Here is a 23,790-nt window from a genome sequence, read left to right as displayed (position 1 = left end):
GTAAATATAAGGAAGATATTATGAAGCTTGCGCAGGAAAATATTAATATAAGTCAAGAGATATTGTAGATCCCCAGATTCTTCCTTTACAGTAATCAAAGGTTACAACACAATATGCAGCAGTCTTACCCTTGACTTTGCCTTGTTTTCAAGGCACAGGATTTTAGAATGCTAGCATTGGAAGGTAAAATGTCTAATGATCGTACTTCCTTAGTTTATAGAAGAAGAAACTGAGATCCGGAGGAGTGGTGATTATTTTTAGCTAGTCATGGGCATGGCTAAGCCAATAAATGAGATCTGATTCCCTGTCCAGTGTTCTTTCCTTTTATATGATATAGTTACTCACTTGTATCATCTTTGCTGTATAATAGTATCCTGGAGAAAGAATAGTCTTTTGTATACTACATTACAATAGTCTTTTCCCATTCTGCTCTTCTCACACTCTGAGACTTGGATGAGCTACCCTAGAGCTCATTTCTATCTCTGAAGCTCATTTTCTTTCTTTCTCTCTTTTCTTTCTTCTTAAATAAACAAATGTTATTTATTTTTCCTAGATCTCTTTAATCTGTGGTATCTGGGATACCAAAAGTAGTAGATACATTTACTGAAATGAAACATAGGCCTGCTGTGCTTTTTTCGAGAACTCATCTAGTTTTCCCCGTTGATAATCATGTCAGAAACTGCATTTTATTTCATATGTGGTGGTTGAGATTAAAGTACCATAATTACAGTCATGTCTTAGCCTTGGATTGGGAGAACTTGGATTCAAGCCTTGACTCCACCATTAATTGCTGAGCAAATCACTTTGACCTCTCTAAGTATGTTTCTTCAACCTGAAAAATGGAAGTGGCAATCTCTGTCTTGCCCTAATTCTTAATCTACTATATTCTAGTCTAGTATATGTTAGGCTCAGTCTTCAGAGCCCAGAGGTCTAAGAAATAGACAAAGGGCTCTGTGATAACTTGAGTTTCGTTGAAATTTTAAAAATAATTTTCAAAGGATTATAAAGTAATATTCAATGTAGAAAAATACAGAAAATACACATCATTCATAATTGTGTTCTGAAAATGTTAGTGTCCTTTTCCCTACATTTACATTTTAGTTACTCTTACATGGTTGGCTTTAAATATATTCAGAGATTATTTTCTGTTATGGCTTGAACCCATAACAGTTTACTCCTTGCCTCATTTAAAAGTGTGGAGTTAGGCAGTACAAGGCCGTTAGGAGAGTTCCATGATCATCAGAGAGGACCTAGACATTTTCTGTCTTTTTATTCTAAGGTCCTGACTTACTTCCTCATGTTGTTTGATGACTGTTTCATTTCTAACCATGACATCCTCATTTCAGCAGCAGAAGGGAGGATCCCTCCTAGAATCCTACACAGCACTTGAGCTTTCTTCTTATTGACCAGAATTTATTCACATGACTACATGTTGCTTTAACAATGGCCAGAACATGTTAGTCTTTTAGCTAGACACATTTCCTAAGGTTTGTTACTAAGGAAGAAGTAAAAAATATATTGGGAGACAACTGGTAGTCTCTGTCACAAACAGAAACATAAAACTTTATGTTAGAAATAATTCTAATCATAGGATTGTCTACGGAAGCTCATACTTTGATTTGAAAGTAAGCGAAACTCTGTTCGTAAACTTTTAGTTCAGACCAAATATATTAAAACTCTTAAGTGCTATTTTTCAATTTATAGTTCTTTGGGGGTATATACCTAGGGTAGAATAAATTTGGAGTAATTTCTTCTTAAATAAACAAATGTTATTTATTTTTCCAGGGTATAAAAAAATGCTCAAAAAATTAGGGCTTTACAAGCACAGAGAGACAAATACCATATGATCTCACTTGTACATGGAATCGAAAAACTTAAGGAAGTAGAGAGTAGAATGGTGGTTATCAGAGGCTGGGTGGTAGGGTGAGGGAGGGGACAGAGAAAGGAAAGACATTTGTCAAGGGGTACAAAGTTACAGTTAGATAGGAGAATAAGTTCTGGTGTTCTGTTGCACAAGAAGGTGACTATAGTTCATGTATATTCAAAATGTATTTATTCAATATTTTTTAAAGTAGCTGTAAGAGATTAAGTTTTCACATTGCAAAGAAATGATAAACATTTGAAGTAATGGCTATGCTAATTCACCAAATTTGATCATTCCACATTATATACAGGTACTGAACTATCATATTGTATTTCATAAATATATACAATTATTGCTTGTCAATTAAAAATAAAACTATATAAAAATATTGTTATAAAAATAAAGTATGTTTAAACATTTTTACAAGTTAGGCTTTATTTTCAGATTTATAAGAAGCAAATTAATAAAATGAAGATAAATTTTGTGAATTTTCAGATGATTGGTCTATGCTGATGTAATTATAAACTTTGAATTATTTAATCTTCGTAACAAGATTGTGTTTGGTTTCAGATGAATGAGAGTGGAGAATTGGACAAAAATTGATTTTTAATTTCTGAATCATGGTTTTTAGCTCACCAGTTATTGTATAGTCTCACTCTTTGAAAGTTCATGCTGAAAAACTGAGTGAATATGATCAGATTTCTCCACCAGATTCTCAGCCTGATAAGGGTAAGTAAGGTTCCATTCACCTCGTTGTTCATCTCTGTGCCATCTGTGGTCCTTTGGAACTGGCTTCTTTCACATAGCATAATGTCTTCAAGCTTCATTCGTGTTGTACCATATATCAGTACTTCATTCCTTTTTACTGCTGAATAATATTATATGAATATACCGCATTTTGTTTATCCATTTATCAGTTGATGGGCATTGGGTTGATTATTTCTACTTTTTAGTTGTGATGAATAGTGCTGTTGTGAACATTTGTGTACAACTTCTTGCATGGACATAGGTTTTCATTCTTTTGGCTGTATATGGGTGGAATTGCTAAGTGGAATTGATGAAACTGCTGCTAAGTTATTTTCCAAAGTAGGTGCACCATTTTACATTTCCACAAACAATGAATGAAGTTTCCAATTTTTCCACATTTTTGCTAACACTTTCTATTATCTTTTTTTGACTATAGCCCTCCTAGTAGATGTAAAATCTTTTTATTACCAAAAATTTTCAAACATACTCAAAAATAGAGAAAATTGTATAATGAACCCTCATGTATCCATCATCCAGTTTCAACAATTATCAACATCTTTTAAATCTCATTAGTGACTTTTTTTTTGAGAGAGTCTCTCTCTGTCACCCAGGCTGGAGTGCAGTGGCACGATCTCGGCTCACTGCAACCTCCACCTCCTGGGTTCAAGCAATTCTCCTGCCTCAGGCTCCTGAGTAGCTGGGACTACAGTCATGTGCCACCACACCTGGCTAATTTTTTGTATTTTTAGTAGAGATGGGGGTTTCACCATGTTGGCCAGGCTGGTCTCAAACTCCTGACCTCAGGTGATCTGCCTGCATCAGCCTCCCAAAGTGCTGGGATTACAGGCCTGAGCCACTGCGCCCGGCCATTAGTCACTTTTTTAAAACAGCATTATTGAGGCATAGTTAGCATGCAGTAAACTGTATGTATTTAAGGTATACAATTTGGTAGGTTTTGGCAGATGTATGTAGCCATGAAATGATTACCACAATCAAGATAATGGACATATCCATCATCCCCCAAAAAACGCCCTTTTAGAATCTTTTCCTCCCACCTCTCCCCAAGCAACCACTGTTTCCATTTCCTAGAGTTTTATGTAAATGGAATCATATCGTATGTACTCTTTTGTCAGCCTTCTATTACTTTTTATTTATTTATTTATTTTTAGAAATGGGTTCTCCCTGTGTTGGCCAGGTTGGTCTTGAACTTCTGTACTCAAGCAATTCTGCCACTTCAGCCTCCCAAAGTGCTGGGATTACAGGCATGAGCCCACTATGCCTAGTGTGTCACTATTTTGAAGAAATGGCCGGGTGCGGTGGCTCAAGCCTGTAATCCCAGCACTTTGGGAGGCCGAGATGGGCGGATCACAAGGTCAGGAGATCGAGACCATCCTGGCTAACACGGTGAAACCCCGTCTCTACTAAAAAATACAAAAAACTAGCCGGGCGAGGGGGCGGGCGCCTGTAGTCCCAGCTACTCGGGAGGCTGAGGCAGGAGAATGGCATAAACCCGGGAGGCGGAGCTTGCAGGGAGCTGAGATCCGGCCACTGCACTCCAGCCTGGGAGACAGAGCCAGACTCCGTCTCAAAAAAAAAAAAAAAAAAAAAAGAATTATAATTATTTTCATTATTTTGAGATTCACTCACATCATGTGTATCAATATAGTTTATTCCTTTTTATGACTGATAGTATTTCATTGTGTCGTTATACCACTGTTTGATTTAATCCATTCCCCTGTTGATTGACATTTGAGTTTCTTTTCTTTCAGGGGCTATCACAAATAAAACTATATGAACATTCATGTGCAGGTCTTTGTATAGGCACACAGTCATGTGTCACTTAACGACCAGGATATATTCTGAGAAATGTGTCATGATTTTCTCATTGTGCAAACATCATAGAGTGATGGTATAACTTACTACACACCTAGGCTATATGATATAGCCGATTGCTCCTAGGCTACAAATCTGTACAGCATGTTACTATACTGAGTACTGTAGGCAATTGGAACACAACAGTAAGTGTTTGTGTATCTAAACCTATCTAAACAAAAAGAAACAGTAAAAAGATGATATGAAAGATTAGAAAAAGTAGTACACCGATATGGGGCATTTACCATGAATGGAGGAGCTTGCAGGACTGCAAGTTGTTCTGAGTCAGTGAGTGGTGAGTTGGTGGGAAGGCCTAAGATACTACTGTACACTGCTGTAGACTATAAATACTGTACACTTAGGCTACACTAAATTATTTATTTATTTATTTATTTAGAGACAAAGTCTCGCTCTGTCACCCAGGCTACAGTGCAGTGGCGCGATCTCGGCTCACTGTACCCTCTGCCTCCGAGGTTCAAGCAATTCTCCTGCCTCAGCCTCCCAAGTAGCTGGGATTACAGGCCCACACCACACCCAGCTAATTTTTATATTATTACTAGAGATGGTGTTTCACCATGTTGGCCAGGCTGGTCTCCAACTCCTAACCTGAGGTGATCTGCCTACTTCAGCCTCCCAAAGTGCTGGGATTACAGGCGTGAGCCACCACACCCAGCCCACTAAATTTATTTTTAAAATATTTTTGTTTTAGTAATAAATTAACCCTAGCTTACTATAATTTTTTCATTTTATAAACTTTTAATTTTTTTTAACTTTTTGACTCTTTTGTAATCACACTTAGATTAAAACACATTGTCCAGCGGCACAAAAATATTTTATTTCTTTATATCTTTATCTTAGCCTTTTCCTATTCTTAAATTTTTAATTTTTTAATTTTTTTGAGATGGAGTCTCGCGCTGTTGCCCAGGCTAGAGTGCAGAGGCACGATCTCGGCTCACTGCAACCTCTGCCTCCTAGAGTCAGGCGATTCTTCAGCCTCAGCCTCCCCAGCAGCTGGGATTACAGGCATGTGCCACCATGCCCCGCTAATTTTTGTATTTTTAGTAGAGTTGGGGTTTCACGATATTGACCAGGCTGGTCTCGAACTCCTGACTTCAAGTGATCCACCCACCTGGCCTCCCAAAGTTCTGGGATTACAGGCATGGGCCACCACACCTGGCCCTATTTTTTTTTTTTCACTTGGTAAACTTTTTTATGAAAAGCTAAGACACAAATACACACATTGGCCTAAGCCTACACAGGGGTCAGGATCATCATCACTGTCTTCTACCTCCACATCTTGTGCCACTGGAGGGTCTTCAGGGGCAGTAACATGCATGGAGCTGTCATCTCTTATGGTGCCATCTTCTGGAATACCCTCGGAAGGACCTACCTGAGGCTGTTTTACAGTTAACTTTTTCTCAATAAGGAGAAAGAATATACTCTAAAATAACAATTTAAAATATAGTATAGTAAATAAACCATTAACTAGTAATATAGTTATCAAATCTTATGTACTGTACATAGTATATGCTATACTTTTATATGGCAGTATAGTAGATTTGTTTATACCAGCATCACTACAAACACATGAATAATGCATTGTGCATTATTCACATTATTGTGAATTTCTCAGCTCCACTATAATTTTAAGGGACCACCATCATATATTCATTTAGTTCATTGTTGACCAAAACATTGTTATGCAGTGCATGACTGTATCTCCTTTTCCTTTAAGTAAATACCTAGAAATAGAATAACTGCATTCATTTAGTAAATGTATGTTTAACTTCTTAAGAAATTGCCAAACTGTTTTTCAAGTGGTTGTACCATTTTACATTCCTATCAACAATGTATGAGAGTTCCAGATCCTTATCAGCACTGGTATTGTCAGTCTTTTTCATTTTAGTCATTCTAGTAAGTGCATAGTGGTATCTCATTGTGGTTTTAATTCATATTTACTTGCTGATCAGTGCTTTTAAACATCTATTCATGTGCTTATTGGCTATTTGCATATATTCTTTTCTGAAGTATAGGTTAAAATAGTTTGCCCATATTTAAGCAAGTATTTGTTACATTATTTTTTATTATTTTTCTAGTCAGAATTTTTATACTATTTAAGTTAAACAGGAACTATGTTTTCTAACTTGACAAACTAGGCTTCATTTAGATTTTCTTTTTAACCTCAAATTTCCAAATTTGAAAAACTGGCTGATCATTAGCCTCAGAAAATTAGGAGGGAGTATATCCCATGTAGAATTGAACATTTCTTCCCTTTAGCAGAAACAAGCCTTGTTTCTGAGAGCTGAAGAAGTGTTCAGTTCTACATGGGATATATGCCCTCCTAATTTTTTGAGATAAACTGTATTACCAAAAATATAAAGGGCAGGTGGCCACAGTGGCTCCCACCTGTAATCCCAGCACTTTGGGAGGCCGAGGCAGGCAGATCACCTGAGGTCAGGAGTTGGAGACCAGCCTGGCCAACATGGTGAAACACCATCTCTACTAAAAATACAAAAATTAGCCAGGCGTGGTGGTGTGCACCTGTAGTCCCAGCTACTCAGGAGGCTGAGGCAGGAGAATCACTTGAACCCCAGAGGTGGAGGTTGCAGTGAGACGAGATTGTGCCATTGAACTCCAGCCAGGGCGATAGGGCAAGACTCCATCTCAAAAAAAAAAAAAAAAAATATATATATATATATATATATATATATATATATATACACACACACACACCTATATATTTGGCATTATAATTTTATAGTAAGTATATTTTCTGCTGTATTTGTATTTATTCAGGATTTGAGGTGAGGAAAGGAAAGAATCAGGAACAGATTGCCCCTCCCCCCAAAAAAGAATCCAGCAAACAAAAACGGTGTATCTACTGTAAGTTTCTTCTGAAACTTTTCTCCACATCAGCCCTATCCCCTTTCAGTTTTCACCCTGTTTCTTCCCTTATGCCTCTCACCAGTACTTTAAGAGAGAACATACCAGAAGACATTCTAGAATGCTTTTTTCACCAATGAGAAGTAGTGGAATGAAATCCAAGCTTACACAGAAGATACAGAACTCTGTTCCTTCATCTTCCCTCATACCTGATACCTAAAAGTAGTTTTCATCGTATAACTGAATTTCCAATTTTCAGCATTCCCAGTCCATTTTATAAACATCCTTTTATTGTTAAGTCTTAACAGTACTCTCGTCAGGTGAGTATGTTCATTTTATCTTGAGTAAACCAAAGATTTTAAAAATCAAATTCTATATCTGTGGTTCTTTTACTTGTCTTAGAAACCTAATATATAGGAAACCAATTCATGAGAACTTCAGAAATTATTTGAACATTAATACCAAGACACCCACTGTGGTTGTGTGGTTCCTATCCACACATCCCTGCTTGTCTCACATTTTGTCCCTATGACAGCAACATGTGTATCAGTTCCCTTCTGCCCTTTTCCTCTCACTTCTGAGAAGGGTAAAGTTACTGGTACATGACCTAGGAGGTATCTGACCATCCTGATGCTACCCTTTGGCATATAATGTCAAGATACTCAACTTTTATGCTGAACTAGGTTGTAATTTGTTTGAGCTGCTTTGTTTTTCAAAGCTCTTATCAAGAGCAAAGGAGGCCAGATGCAGTGGCTCATGCCTGTAATCTTAGCAGTTTGGGAGGCCGAGGTGGGTGGATCGCTTGAGGCCAGGACTTTGAGACCAGCCTGGTCAACATGGTGAAACCTTGTGTCTACTAAAAATACAAAAATTAGCTGGACGTGGTGGCATGCGCCTGTAATCCCAGCTACTCGGGAGTCTGAGGCAGGAGAATCGCTTGAACCCAAGAGGCGGAGGTTGCAGTGACTCAAGAGCACCCCCACTGCACTCCAGTCTGGGCGACAGAGCGAGACTCCATCTCGGGGGGGAAAAAAAAAAAAAAAAAGCAAAGGAAATGCTCAGGACAAGATAATCTGGTAAGAATTTTCTCCCTTCTTTGCAGAAAATCCCATTTTGTCAACCTAATGAAGCATTCAAAGAAGACATATGACTCTTTTCAAGATGAACTTGAAGATTATATTAAAGTACAGAAAGCCAGAGGCTTAGAGCCAAAGACTTGTTTCAGAAAGATGAGAGGGGACTATTTGGAAACCTGTGGGTACAAAGGAGAGGTTAATTCCAGACCCACATATAGAATGTTTGACCAGAGACTCCCATCTGAAACCATCCAGACCTACCCAAGATCATGCAATATTTCACAAACAGTGGAAAATCGGTTACCTCAGTGGTTACCAGCCCATGACAGCGGATTGAGACTAGACTCGCTGAGCTACTGTCAGTTCACCAGGGACTGTTTCTCAGAAAAACCAGTACCCCTGAACTTTAATCAGCAAGAATATATTTGTGGCTCACATGGTGTAGAATCTAGAGTTTACAAGCACTTCTCCTCAGATAACAGTATCAGTACTCATCAAGCCAGTCACAAACAGATATATCAGAAGAGGAAAAGGTGCCCAGAGGAAGGCAGAGAAAAATCAGAGGAGGAGCGGTCCAAGCATAAGAGAAAAAAAAGTTGTGAGGAAACTGATTTAGACAAACACAAGAGCATCCAAAGAAAGAAGACAGAGGTGGAAATAGAAACCGTACATGTCAGTACAGGAAAGCTTAAGAATCGAAAGGAGAAAAAAAGCCGAGATGTAGTCTCTAAGAAAGAGGAACGCAAGCGTACAAAAAAGAAAAAGGAACAAGGCCAAGAAAGGACAGAGGAGGAAATGCTTTGGGACCAGTCTATTCTTGGATTTTGAAGCTTTCAAAGTTGGTTCTTCCAAAATTAAGTTGAAAAAGTAGGTGAGAGCTTGGTTTTATGATGTCCATGTTCATACCACTTTTCTTATGTGAATAGGTTAACTTCTAACAAAGGCCAAGTGAACAGAAAGTGTTTAGCATGCTTGCTCTCCAACACAGAAATTACTTCTCCTCATTTTCTAAAAGCATTATTACTTTTTTTTTGACATATAGTGTAATTTTCTTTAATGAAAGTGACTCTGCTTTTATTCATCAAATTGCTTTGATGGTGGAATTATTTTCTCTTGGGAGGTTATTTATTTTAAATTGGAGGATTAATGGACTTTGCACAATCTGTTTCTTGATTGGGTTTGTTACAGTTTTGAGTTGGGTATTTTATGTTCATTGGTTTTTCTCTATGAAGCAATTTTTTTCTCCTTTATTAGATCTAACTTGCAGTTTATTTTCTAGGCTGGAAAGTGGAAAATTAAATACATTATAATCTTAGGTTACATAAAGTTTCTAAAGTTTCAAATAGTCTTGATACAAAATCAGTTTATATTCTGGAAATATTTATAATAAAGTATTCTAATTTCTACATGTTGTGTGTCAGTCTGTTCCTATTTAACAATGATTTTTCTCTTGGGAGGAGGAGAGAATAACTTGGCAGTTCATACTTAAGAGGCAAGATCTTTTGGGTAGGTCACACTTTAAAGTTGTAAAAAATTCCTTATCTATTATACCTTGCTTACTTACATGTGAACCTGGTTTTTAAGGTGGAAATCTATGACTGACTGTTACAGGACCCCACCACTTACCCAAAGTTAGCTTTTGGGTCAGGGGTTTCCTCACTATAGGCTCTTCACTGGTCGCCAGAAAGATGTTACAGGAAAGAGGTCCGAATCTAGACCCCAAGAGAGGGTTCTTGGATCTCACACAAGAAAGAATTCAAGGCAAGCCCATAGAATAAAGTGAAAGCAAGTTTATCAGGAAAATAAAGGAATAGAAGAATGGCTATTCCACAGAGCAGCCCAGAGGGCTGCTGGTTGCCCATTTTTATGGTTATTTCTTGATACGCATCCCCCTTTTAGGCCATATAGGGTAACTTCTGACGTTGCCATGGCATTTGTAAACTGGCATGGCGCTTGTGGGAGTTTAGCAGTGAGGACGACCAGTGGTCACTCTCGGTGGCCATCTTGGTTTTGGTGGGTTTTGTCTGGCTTTATTTTCTGCAACCTGTTTTATCAGCAAGGTTTTTATGATCTGTATTTTGTGCTGACCTCCTATGTCATCCTGTGGCTTACAGTGCTTTAACCATCTGGGAATACAGCCCAATAGGTTTCAGCCTCATTTTGCCCAGCTGCTATTCAAGATGGAGTTTACTCTAGTTTACACACCTCTGACATGCCCACAATTTTTTCAAACAGTTAAAACTGAAGAGAGAAGAGTTTATCGGAAATAAAATGCCATTAAATTATCTTGTCCTAATCAGTGTTTTCATTCTAATAATCCCCTTTTTTGTGATATGCATCTAAAGTATTTAAGCATCACTGTTTTGTTGTAGAAAGACTGATGGCCTGAGAATCTGAATCCCAGGAGTCTAGTTTCAGCTATGCCATGAAGTTGTTATGTGACTTTGGGGAAGTCAATTAGTTCATCTTCCTCATTATCAAATATGACTAGAAAGACTGGCCTCTAAAAATGCCTTGGATAACAAGGAGACTGTGAAATGAAAATTCCCAAGCCCCACTTAAAAAAAGAAAGAAAAAAATTCTCTTTGTATTCTACAATGTGCTTATATGTCTATTATAATATTAACATTAAAGTTGTTTTGCTAAAATTATTTTTACCATGGTAGGGAGATGGAAATTCACAAACAAAAGTTAACTGCCCTTCCCATTTTGTATTCTTTTTTTTTTTTTTTGTATTTTTTTTTTTTTTTTTTTTTTAGTAGAGACGGGGTTTCATCTTGTTAGCCAGGATGGTCTTGATCTCCTGACCTCGTGATCCACCCGTCTCGGCCTCCCAAAGTGCTGGGATTACAGGCTTGGGCCACCGCGCCCGGCCTCCCATTTTGTATTCTAAAATACAACTTTTAGTCTGAAAAGATAAACACTGGATAAAATCATTATTACTTAAACTTTTATTAGCATGCCTATACTCTAACTCTTCCCATCTGTTATTTTTGTAATCATCTGTGATTTTTTTTTTTTTTTTTGAGACAGAGTCTCGCTCTGTGGCCCAGGCTGGAGTGCAGTGGCCGGATCTCAGCTCACTGCAAGCTCCGCCTTCCAGGTTCACGCCATTCTCCTGCCTCAGCCTCCCCAGTAGCTGGGACTACAGGCGCCTGCCACCGCGCCCGGCTAGTTTTTTGTATTTTTAGTAGAGACGGGGTTTCACCGTGTTAGCCAGGATGGTCTCGATCTCCTGACCTCGTGATCCGCCCGTCTCGGCCTCCCAAAGTGCTGGGATTACAGGCTTGAGCCACCGCGCCCGGCCTCATCTGTGATTTTTAATTGTGTGTGTCACCTTGACTGGGCTAAGGGATGTCTGAGTATCTGGTAAACATTGTTTTTGGGTGTGTCTGTGAAGGTGTTTCCAGAAGAGATTAATAACATTTGAATTGGTGAATTAGTAAAGCAGATGGCCTTCCCAATGTGATCATCCAATCTGTTGAGGCCCCAAACAGAACAAAAAGGAGGAAAAAGGGCAAATTTGCCTACTCTTTTTTTGCTGAGACATCCATCTTCTCCTTTCCTTGGACATTGGTACTCCTGGTTCTCAGCGTTTCACATTCAACTAGAACTTACACCCTAACCTAACCCCACCCTAACCCCCAAGTTCCCAGGCCTTCACACTGACTGAATTAAACCACAGGCTTTCCTAGTTATGCATCTTACAGATGGCAGATTGCGGGTCTTCTCAGCCTCCATAATCATTTAACATGAGCCAGTTCCCATAATACATTTCAAACACACAGGCCAGGCACGGTGGCTCATGCCTGTAATGCCAGCACTTTGAGAGGCCATCAGAGGTCAGGAGTTTGAGACCAGCCTGGCCAACATGGTGAAACCTTGTCTCTACTAACAATACAAAATTAGCCAGGTGTGGTGGCAAGCGCCTATAATCCCAGCTACTCGGAGGCTGAAGCAGGAGAGTCGCTTGAACCTGGGAGGCGGAGGTTGCAGTGAGCCAAGATCATGCCATTGCATCCCAGCCTGGGAAAAAAGAGTAAAACTCCATCTCAAAAAAAAAATAAAAATCATCTTAGACTGGAGCCTAGAAGGGGAAGAGGCGACCATTAGAACCCAACATGAATTGTTAGAGGAGTTATTAAGAAATTATTTTAGGCAGCTAGAGAGGAAAAGGGGGTCCTTGGGAAGTTTTTGTTTCTTTTAAAGCAGTTCCAGAAACGTCTTATCTAGCAGGAAAGCCCCTGCTCTTAGAGCAGGGCTGCCAAGCTTTGCTATGCAAATCCCAGCCATTAGAAACTGGGTCCACCCAAACATGGCGATTCCCTCAGCCTTCTCCCTTGTCCCAACATATCCCCGTGTGTAGAACGGCAAGACACCCTGTATTTGCATGTTAAAAGGCTAGGATGGGAGGGCCAGTTTTTTCATGGGCTACGTGAATTACATACCTGTCAAACCAATCCCCTGGGCCCTATGGAAACCAGACACCGCCTCCTCCAGCATCCCAATATAAGCAGCCACTTTTCTGTGGCACACAGGGTTTTCTCTTTGTTTGAATCCCCCCTCCCTTTATCTCTGTACAGGGGAGCTGTTTTCTTCTTTCCTTCTTTCTAGCCTATTAAACTTTTTGCTTCTTAAAACCAATCCATGTGTGTCCATGTCAATCCTGTCAGCGTGAGACCAAAGACCCTGGTGTTCCTCCAGTCATCGCAGCTGTATCAAAATCACCAAGAACAGAAAAATTAGACATTCCCGTTCCTTGATGACTTAATCCTAACAATAAGGAAATACACTTGGTGATATATTTCTCTATAGGTAAGGAATATAACTTTTTTTTTTTTTTGGTTTGGACAAAATGATAATATAGGCTAAAAAACTATATTATTAGGTAGATTTATAACTGACTATGTGACTAGTCTTAGAGTGACTGAGTAGATCCCCAAATTAACTGTTCTTCCATGGCATTGACAGAGTAAGATTATTTTGTGCTGTTTTACTGCCTCTGTTTAACATGTCTGGTCTACTGGTCAAAAGAGAACAAAAGTAGAGCACAAGTAGGCTGTGAATTATCAGTCCTAAAAGATACCTTCTTCTCTGAAAACCCCAAGATAGTATAGTCTTTATTGACAGGTATTACAAACAAGGTCAGCTGAATTATCAGCATTTTTAGAGCTGACAAAATTCTTTTTCACAGGTTATTTTGAGTCTAATGCTTGGGGGAAATTCAAAACTACTGTTGACCCTTGAACAACATGGCCTTGAATTGCACAGGTCCACTTATACGTAGATTTTCTTCTGCCTCTGCCACACTTAAGACAGCAAGACCAAGGCCAGGCGTGGTGGCTCACGCCTGTAATCTCAGCACTTTGGGAGTTCAAGGCCGACAGATCTCCTGAGGTCGGGAGTTCGAGACCAGCCTGATCAACATGGAGAAACCCCATCTCTACTAAAAGTACAAAATTAGCGGGGCATGGTGACGCATGTAATTCCAGCTACTCAGAAGGCTGAGGCAGGAGAATCATTTGAACCCAGGAGGCAGAGGTTGCAGTGAGCCGACATCACGCCACTGCACTCCAGCCTGGGCAACTAGAGCTAAACTCCATCTCAAAAAAAAAAAAAGACAGCAAGACCAACCCCTCCTCTTCTCCTCCTGAGCCTTCTCAACTAATGTTGAGGATGAAGATCTTTATGATGATCCACTACTACTTAATAGTAAATCTATGTTCTCTTCCTTATGATTTTTAGTAACATTTTGTTCTCTAGCTTACTTTATTGTAAGAATACAGCATGCACTAGATGTAACATGCAAAATAGCTGTTAATCCACTGTTTATGATATGGTAAGTCTTCCAGTCAACAGCAGGCCATTAGTAAAGTTTTGGGAGAGTCACAAGTTATACTCGGATTTTCTACTGCACAGGGTTCAGAGCCTCTAACCCCCACATTGTTCAGGAGCCAACTACCTAAGAATATTCAGTAAGATACCCAAGTACTGTGATTTCTTCAAAATGGTTTCAAAATAGATGCCATGGTTCAGTAGTTAGCGCACACAACTTAACTACACAGTATAGCAGGCAGATCCTTTTTCCAATTTTTAAATTAAAACCATAAAAATTGAGCAAGGGCACACTACAAGTATGTGATAATGACAGTCTTGAGGAAGTAACTATGACTTGCATGATAGTTTTTAAAAATTTAGGACAGCCAGGTACAATGATTCACACCTGTGATAAAAGAAAAACTTCAGGCCAGGCACAGTGGCTCACGCCTGTAATCCCAGCACTTTGGGAGGCCAAGGCGGGCAGATCATGAGGTCAGGAGATCGAGACCATCCTGGCTACACGGTGAAACCCCGTCTCTACTAAAAATACAAAAAAATTAGCCGAACGTGGTGGTGGGCGCCTGTAGTCCCAGCTACTGGGGAGGCTGAGGCAGGAGAATGGCATGAGCCCAGGAGGCAGAGCTTGCAGTGAGCCGAGATCGTGCCATTGCACTCCCATCTGGGCAACAGAGCAAGACTCCCATCTCAAAAAAAAAAAGGAAGGAAGGGCCCAGCGCGGTGGCTCAAGCCTGTAATCCCAGCACTTTGGGAGGCCGAGACAGGCGGATCACGAGGTCAGGAGATCGAGACCATCCTGGCTAACACGGTGAAACCCTATCTCTACTAAAAAATACAAAAAACTAGCCGGGCGAGGTGGCGGGCGCCTGTAGTCCCAGCTACTCGGGAGGCTGAGGCAGGAGAATGGCGTGAACCCGGGAGGCGGAGCTTGCAGTGAACTGAGATCCGGCCACAGCACACTGCAGCCTGGGCGACAGAGCGAGACTCCGTCTCAAAAAAAAAAAAAAAAAAAGGAAGGAGGGAGGGAGGGAGGGAGGGAGGGAGGAAGGGAGGAAGGAAGGAAGGACTTCAGCCAAATTAAATTTAAAGGAGTTTAATTGAGCAATAAACAGTTCAAGAATTGGGTAGCCTTCCCAGCCAGAGTAGGCTCGGACACCAGCGCAGTCATGTGGTGGAAGGTTTATGGACAGAAAATGGAAATGAGGTACAGAGACAGGTGAATTTGGCTACAGCTTGGCATTTGCCTTATCTGAACATGGTTTGAACAGTTGGCTACATTTGGCCAAAACTCAGTGATTGGCACAAGTGTAGTCTGTTACTCCACTTGTCACGATATACAGACAAACCTTTAGGCCACACTTATATATGTGAGGAGGCAGCTTTAGGCTAAACTTGATTTAACACCTGTATTCCAACACTTCGGGAGGCCGAGGCGGGAGGATCACTTGAGCCTAGGAGTTAAAGATCAGCCCAAGCAACACAGTGAGACCTTGTCTCTGTGAAAATAAATTAGCCAGGCATGGTGGCATGTACCTGTAGTCCCAGCTACTGAGGAGACTGAGGCCAGAGGATCATTTGAGCCCAGGAGTTCAAGGTTGTAGTGAGCTACAAGAGCACCACTGCACTCCCTCCTGGGCAACACAGCAAGACCGTATCTCAAAAAGAAATAAATCATGACATAAGCAATTATGTGGAAATAAGGTCATACCTGTCAAAGTAATCAGCTGAAAGTAGTTGCCTCTGAGGTGCAGGAAAGGGGGAAAGTGGAGATAAGGGAACTATTGATCTTTAAAAAAAAAAAAAAGACATAAAACTAACACTTCAGGCCAGGCAAAGTGGCTCATACCTGTAATCCCAGCACTTTGGGAGGCCAAGGCAGATGGATCACCTGAGGTCAGGGGTTCCAGACCAGCCTAACATGGTGAAACCCTGTCTCTACTAAAAATACAAAAATTAGCTAGGCATGGTGGCGGGTGCCTGTAATCCCAGCTACTCAGGAGGTTGAGGCAGGAGAATTGCTTGAACCCGGGAGGCAGAGGTTGCAGTGAGCTGAGATTGCACCATTGCACTCTAGCCTGGGTGACAGAGCGAGACTCTGTCTCAAAAACAACAACAACAAACTAACAGTTCATTACCTCTGAATGGAGTGACATTAAACAATGTTTTAATAAATAAAAACAATACTTCAAACTATGGGCACACAAAACCTTGATAAAAATAAAAACAAATTTAAAAATCTATTATTAATAGGACAGCATTTTAAGAGACTTTAAAAGAGTTTTTTTTAAGTATTTTAAAAATAACCTCAAATTTATAGAAGTCTTAGAATTAAAGTACAAAGAACTTTTATTTTACTAAATGACTTGAAAGTTCCTGACCTGACTCCTTATAACGCCTAAATACTGTGTCTTCTTAAAATTGTGATATAGCTAGCAAAATCAGAAAATCAACATTAATATATTTCTACCATCCAACCAACAGTTCCTATTCAAGTTTTGCCAAGTCAGGATCCAGTTCAGAATCATCACTGCACTTATTTCTCATGTCTCTTTCATCTTCAGTCTGGAACAGTTCTTCAGTCTTTCCTTAACTTTCCTGACTTTTACACTTCTATAACAGGCCAATTATTTTGTAGAATTTTTCTTAATTTGAATTTGTTGCTTTAGGATTCGATTCCAATTATGTATTATTGGCAGGAACATCATAGAAGTGATGCTGTGTTCTTCATGCTAGACTCTCAGGAGGCACATGCTTGCAATTTGTCCTATTACTGATGATGTTCGTTTTGGTTACTTAAGGTGACACCTGCCAGATTTTTCCCTGTGAAGTGACTTCCTTTTGTAACTAATGAATATTTTGTGAAGAGCTGCTTCGAAATTATGTAAATATCTGTTGATTTGAAAATACAACAAAATTATACTATGAACTGAATAATACATCTAGATTAATTTGCATTTTATCAATGACAACCAGATCCATATACATTTGCAAAACAGTTGCAGGTGTGTGTGTGCAACAGGTTGTTGGCTTAGGCAATGTGTGGAATGTTCTGGATTCCTAGACCCCGGGCAGTAGCTCCAAGACAGTTTTGAACTTTCAAGTAAGACAAACTTAGTTTTGATTTCCAGTTGTACACTTAGAAGCTATGGATGGTAGATTCTTTGTTGGGGAAGATGGCAGCAATTCTCACTCCCTGTGTCCACCCCTTTGGTTGTCCCCTTTCATACTGGCTGGCCATGCCCTTGTGACCTGCTTTGGCCAATGGGAGAATAGCAAATATGACATAAGTGAGACATGGAAAGTTCTTGTGTTGCTGCCCTTACGCTGCTTTTGGAACTCAACCCCTATGTTCAAGCTCTCCTGGATAATGAGACTTGTGGTCGCATCCCCAACACCCAGCTGACGATGAGCTCTTCCTGTCCCTAAAATATGAGGCCCCTTGGCCATCCAGCCCCCATCCAGTTGTTGAGAAACAAGTATTACCTGTTTGAAATCATAAACAGTTGGGTGGTTTATGACACAGCAAAAACTAACTTACTTACAACATGACCTCGTGAGTTTCTTAATTTCTCTGAGTCTCAGCTTTCTCATCTATAGGATGGAGATAAGACAATCACCCTTGCTATTCTGAGGATTAAATGAGAAAATATATGGGAAGTGCTTGGTATAGCATAAATACTCAACACATATGGTAATTTTTAAAAAACCATCTATATTAGTCCCTTTTAATTAAAATTTTAATTAAAACAAAAGAAAAACAAAACAAAAACCTCTGCTGGCCAGACTAGGGGCAGCCCTCAGGCTAGATGCACTGATTTAGTACTTTTAATAGTGGTAGGAGACAGACAAACCCCTAGGCAGATAGCAGCATGTCCCCAGTGAAACCCAACTTTCAAACCAAAGGCAGTTTAAAAGTCTGAAAGCTAAGCTACAAGTCGTGGATAAATCCATGGACTGAACTGAGAAACCCTCTTCCTGTTGGTGCACTTTCCTCTGACTGATCCCAACCTTTCACTTACTTTACATATCTCTACCCTTCCCTAATTGGTTTTCCACACTGTCAAGCCACCTTCGAATGGTGCCTTTATTTTAGCCTTTTTTGCATACTCATAAACCAATCAGCATGCAGTCCCCACTTCTGAGCCCATAAAAACCCCAGACTCAGCCACACTGAGAGAGAGACCACCCGACTTCAGGTCAGGGACCACCTTTCGCATCCCCTCTCCCCTGAGAGCTGTTTCATCACTTCATAAAAGTTTTCTCTGCCCTTTTCACCCTTCCATTGTCAGCAAAGGGTACAAAGAAGACAGTAACACCATAGCCCTCCACACCTCCCCTACTGTCTGCGACCAGTAGCAGCCACTTGCCATGAGAAGCAGTGCAGGGCCAGGCCAGCCAGGGAGCCTCCAGCAGGAGCAGACAACAGGACTGAAGAGTTGTTAACGCACCCCCCCCATTCGTTGTTAACATGCCCCTGTTTGTCAGGCTGCTGACAGTGGGACTAAAAGAACTGTTAGCATGGCTGTAACACCCCCTCTGAGGCTTCAGAGTCAGCACTTTACTGTTTGGGCGCCAGCAAGTTCATTTCATCTGGATGTCAGAGTTCACCCTGGGAGTCGCTTCCAACAGGCCTGATCCAGCTGCAAGCCCCAAAGGGCACTTGGAGTGGCTGGCAAGATGAGGCACTCACTTGCTCACACACCCCCTCCTACTGGGGTTGAGCATGCAGTCTTGGTGGCTGCAGGATCCCCACCAGAGTGCAAGCCCAAGTGGGCAGGGCACCTCCTGCCTGGGGCACAGCTAGGCATGGGCAGGAGCATCGAAGGCCAGAAGTCTACAGTTGGAAAAGTGTCCAAGAAAAATCCTGCATCACTTTGGAAGCAGTCTTCCTATCCAAGAATGCCAGACGGCAAACATCTGAAAGATCTGGAAGGATGAGGCAGCAGAGACCAAGATGTGACTGTGCGCTGCCCCTGTGAGAGGCAATCGAACCAGAGCAATTCCATCTTGAACAGGGGCTAGGTATAATAAGGCTGAGACCTGTGGGGCTGCATTCCCACTAGCTTAGGCATTCTAAATCAGGATGAGATAGAAAGTCCGCACAAGACACAGGTCACAAAGACCTTGCTGATAAAACAGGATGCAGTAAAGAAGCCAGCCAAAACCAAGAGGGTGACGAAGGTGACCTCTGGTCATCCTCACTGCTCACTATATGGTAATTATAATGCATTCCCATGCTAAATGACACTCCTGCCAGTGCCATGACAGTTTACAAATGCCATGGCAACATCAGGAAGTTACCCTATAGGGTCTAAAAAGGGTAGGAACCCTCAGTTCCAGGAATTACCCACCCCTTTCCCAGAAAACCCATGAATAATCCACCCTTTGTTTAGCAGAGGATCAAGAAATAATTGTAAATATAGTCAGTCAAGCAGCTCATGCTGCTGCTCTGCCTATGGAGCAAGCATTCTTTTATTCCTTTACTTTCTTAATAAACTTGCTTTCACTTTATGGACTTGCCCCAAATTCCTTCTTCCAAAAGATCCAAGAACCCTCTCTTGGGGTCTGGATAGGGTCCCTTTTCCAGTAACACCCCCATCACAGCCCTGATCACTAAGGGACCCTCTAGGCTCTTCCCTGCCCTCCCCAGACTGTCTCCCTTAAACATGCTGGATGCAGGAGTGCATCAGTGACTCAGCTGGTGCCTCCAGGAACATAAAGTATGGACCTCTGCGGACAAGAAACAACCCAAAGAAAAGACGACCCCTCACAGGATATCCACATATATGTATGTCCGTGTACTGGGGCCAGGAGGCTACTAATAACAATGTTACCGCTCCTTCAAGGAAGTTGAGGCTCAGAGAGATTAAGGAACTTGTCCAGGGCCATACTGCAGTTCAGGCCCGTGTGCTGTCATGGTCTGAGGTCTGAACTCCAACTGTTTAAAGAGCTGGGATAGAACTAGGGAGGGAGTGTGGTGGGTGGGAACTGTGTCCGGAATTGGTGGGTTCTTGGTCTAGCTGACTTCAAGAATGAAGCTGCGGACCTTCCCGGTGAGTGTTACAGTTCTTAAAGATGGTAGTCCAAAGTTTGTTCCTTCAGATGTTCAGATGTGTCCACACTTTTTTCTTTCTGGTGGATTCATGGTCTCTCTGACTTCAGGAGTGAAGCTGCAGACCTTCACAGTGAATGTTACAGCTCTTAATGGTAGTGCATCTGGAATTCTTCATTCTTCCCGGTGGGTTCATGGTCTTGCTGGTTTCACGTGTGAAGCTGCAGACCTTTGCAGTGAGTGTTACAGCTCATAAAGGTGGCCTGGGTTCAAAGAGTGAGCAGCAGCCAGATTTATTGCAAACAGTAAAAGAACAAAACTCCCACTCTCAGAAAAGGAGGCTGGGTTGCCGCTGGTTGGCGTTAGCAGCCTGCTTTTATTCCCTTATCTGCCCCCCCCCCCCCCCCCACATTCTGCTGATTGGTCCATTTTTGACAGAGTGCTGATTGGTGCGTTTACAATCCCTGAGCTAGACACAGAGTGCTGATTGGTGCATTTACAATCCTCCAGCTAGACACCCAGTGCTAGACAAAAAAGTTCTCCAAGTCCCCACTAGGTCAGCTAGATACAGAGTACCAATGGGTGTATTTACAAACCCTGAGCTAGACACAGAGTGCTGATTGGTGCATTTATGATCCCTTAGCTAGACATAAAAGTTCTCCAAGTTCCCACTAGACTCAGGAGCCCAGCTGGCTTCACCTAGTGGATTCCTCACGTATCCTTGAGCGGAGCTGCCTACCAGTTCTGCGGGTTGCACCCACACTCCTCAGCCCCTGGGTGTTTGATGGGACGGAGCGCCACGGAGCAGGGGGCGGTGCTCGTCGGGGAGGCTCGGGCTGCGTGGGAGCCCACTGCGGGGTGGGGGGTGCGGGCATGGCCAGCTGCAGGTCCTGAGCCCTGCCCCGCGGGGAAGCAGCTGAGGCCCGGCAAGAACTCCAGCACAGCGCTGGCAGGCCGACACTGCTGGGGGACCCGACGCACCCTCTGCAGCTGCTGGCCCAGGTGCTAAGCTCCTCACTGCCCTGGGCCTGCAGCGCCAGCCGGCCGCTCCGAGTGCTGGGCCCGCCGAGCCCGAGCCCGCGCCCGCCGGAACTCGCGCTGGCCTGGTGAGCGCCGCAGCCCCGGTTCCCGCCCGCGCCACTCCCTCCACAGCTCCCCGCAAGCAGAGGGAGCTGGCTCCGGCCTCGGCCAGCCCAGAGAGGGGCTCCCACAGTGTCATGGCGGACTGCAGGGCTCCTCAAACACGGCCAGAGTGGGCGCCGAGGCCAAGGAGGCGCCGAGAGCGAGGGCTGCTAGCATGCTGTCACCTCAGAAACAGCGGTCAGATAGATGCTAGCTGGACTCCAAGAGGCCTAGGGCATGCCAGAGGGACAACAGGTGAGGAAAACAGGCCTCCCGGTGGATGAGCGAATCCTCAGAGGAGAATGGGCGCAGACCCGGAGGGCCGTGCAAGTTATTACTGTCTTGGTCGCATAAGAAAGGGGGTAACTAGCGGTTTCTAGGCTGAAAAAAAGGAGGTGGGCTGGAGGCTCCCCCCTCCAACCGCGGAGCACGCAGCCGCTCAGCAGGCCGCCACACAGGGTCCCCCACCTCCGCAGCTGCGGGGCCTGAACTCGCCAATAGTAGGTTCCTCCTGCACGCGCGGCTTCACCCTCCCTCCAGGGCTCCGGTTGCATTTCACTCCCTGCCTAAGGTCGCCCGCCGGTGACGGCAGAGGAGGAAGAACCGCAGCTCCCGAGGACAGAATCCGCTCCAAAGCACCCTGACCGGCGCCCACCCCCACCCCAGCTGCGGCCTGCCGCCCTGGTCCCCATGGCGCTGCACGGTCTTCCCTTCCAACACTGAGGGCGCTGTAAGGCCGCCCTGTCCGTGCCACTCATTCATATTAGTGACTCCTCTCCCCATGCTTTCCTCAGGTAAGTTCCGACTGCTCTGCCCGAAACAGTTTCGTCCCACACTCTTACGGCAAGTTCATCCCAAATTCCCTTTAGTTCTGGGCAAATATTGTTCTTTACCCGGCAGTGGGGTCGCTCCAGAGCTTCCAAACCAGCTTCCCCGGGGCGCCGTGCAGGACCGGGCCTCTTGTTGGCCACGCCTCCTGGGCGCAGGGAGGGCGGGGCATGCAAATGAACGGCCCTCGGGACCAAGGAAAAGGGGCGGCAAAGATCGAAAGTCACTAGTCAAGAAGCAGACAAAATGTCTCAAAGAGGGTATGTTTTCAATATAATATTTACATCAGAAAACAAGTGAGATATTTACCGAAAGTAAGGTTTCTCACCGTGACCTTAAGGTGAGTGCAAGAAGGGAGGATCTGGGAGGGGCCATATTGCTGTAGTCGATTTTTGGCTTTTTGGGTAATGATCAAATGTAGTGTCTTGTTCTTATCGGTTTAATGTCTGTGTGTGTTCTGAATTTGACAACGGAGTGTTAAACGCGTTTTTGGAAGGAGGAAGCGATGATGGTGGCTAGGTTTGTTTTCTGCACTTGTCTACCTGGTAGTGTAGTATTTCCAGGAATGGTGGTGCCCTTCTTCTCATAAATAGTAATAAAGACGGAGTTGTTCGTACGTTCGTTAACTTAGAGTTTTCGTGGTTGTATATGACTTCATAACAGTATGACTAAAAAGAAAAGACAGGCATGCTAGCAGTTTATAAGACATAGGTCTACCGTTTCGATTAAATTTTCCAAGATGAGGTGGTTGACGCACAGCAGTCCCAGCTCTTTTGAAGGAAGATTGTTTGAGCCCAGGAGTTCAAGATCAGCGTGAGCAAATACGGCAAGACTGAGTCTTCTGAGACAGCGCGATTCTGGCTCACTCACTGCATCCTTGGACTCCTGGGTTCATCCACATCAGCCTCTGGAGTAGCAGGCGCGTGCCACAACAATGGGCAAGTGTGAAGTTTTTGTTTTTGTTTTTTGTAGAGAGAGGTGTTTCCCCCGCGTTACCCAGACTAGTCTCAAACTCCTGGGATCTGGGCTCAGGGATCAAGCGATCCTCGCACCCAACCCCAAAGTGCTGGGATTACAGGTATGAGCCACTGCACCTGGCACTCTACCAAAAAAAAAAAAAAAAGTTTTTAATTAGCTGGGTGTGGTGGCTCATGCCTGTAGTCCCAGCTACCTAAGAAGATGAGGTGGGAGGATTGCTGCATGAACTCAAGAGGTCAAGGAGCCATGATTGTGCCACTGCACTCCAGCCTGGATGACAGAGCAAAACCCTGTCTCAAAAAATAACGAATAAAGATAAAAAGGAGGCCGAGCATGGTGGCTCACGCCTGTAATCCCAGCACTTTGGGAGGCCGAGTCGGGAGGATCCCCGGAGGTCAGGCGTTTGAGACCAGCCTGGCCAACATCTTGAAACCCTGTCTCTACTAAAAATACAAAAATTAGCTGGGCGTGGTGGTGGGCGCTTCTTATCCCAGCAAAGAAGAATCATTTGAACCTGAGGAGGGGGGGGG

General features: G+C 42.9%; 2 protein-coding genes and 1 non-coding gene across 5 annotated transcripts in view; all 3 read left to right on the top strand.

The window, feature by feature from the left end:
• The window catches only part of LOC111528196 (lysine-rich coiled-coil protein 1), a 29,514-nt gene extending 19,666 nt beyond the window's left edge, over window positions 1-9,848 (top strand). The window contains exons 3-4 of one of the 3 annotated variants that reach the window (XM_023194878.2): window positions 2,435-2,593; window positions 8,469-9,848. In XM_023194878.2, the coding sequence (XP_023050646.1) occupies window positions 8,491-9,270 (780 nt within the window). In that variant the 5' untranslated portion in view covers window positions 2,435-2,593; window positions 8,469-8,490 and the 3' untranslated portion in view covers window positions 9,271-9,848. Of the gene's footprint in view, window positions 1-2,434; window positions 2,594-7,278; window positions 7,367-8,468 lie in introns of those variants that run through there. The other 2 variants (XM_023194879.1, XM_023194880.1) reach the window with 2 other exon arrangements.
• A 12,644-nt stretch (window positions 9,849-22,492) lies between these two features.
• Window positions 22,493-23,790, top strand: part of LOC111528207 (zinc finger matrin-type protein 1-like) — an 11,959-nt gene continuing 10,661 nt past the window's right edge. The window contains exon 1 of the mRNA XM_023194910.2: window positions 22,493-22,622. The gene's annotated coding sequence lies outside the window, so the exon portion shown is untranslated. The remainder of the gene's footprint in view (window positions 22,623-23,790) is intronic.
• LOC111528209 lies at window positions 22,667-22,861 on the top strand. Its single transcript, XR_002726906.1, has one exon. It is a non-coding gene; the product is annotated as a U2 spliceosomal RNA (small nuclear RNA).

Source organism: Piliocolobus tephrosceles, chromosome 15 (genome assembly GCF_002776525.5).
Source record: "Piliocolobus tephrosceles isolate RC106 chromosome 15, ASM277652v3, whole genome shotgun sequence".
Classification (NCBI taxonomy): Eukaryota; Metazoa; Chordata; class Mammalia; order Primates; family Cercopithecidae; genus Piliocolobus; species Piliocolobus tephrosceles.
The sequence above is the reverse complement of the archived record's forward strand: the minus strand, read 5'-3'. Positions and strand labels throughout refer to the sequence as shown.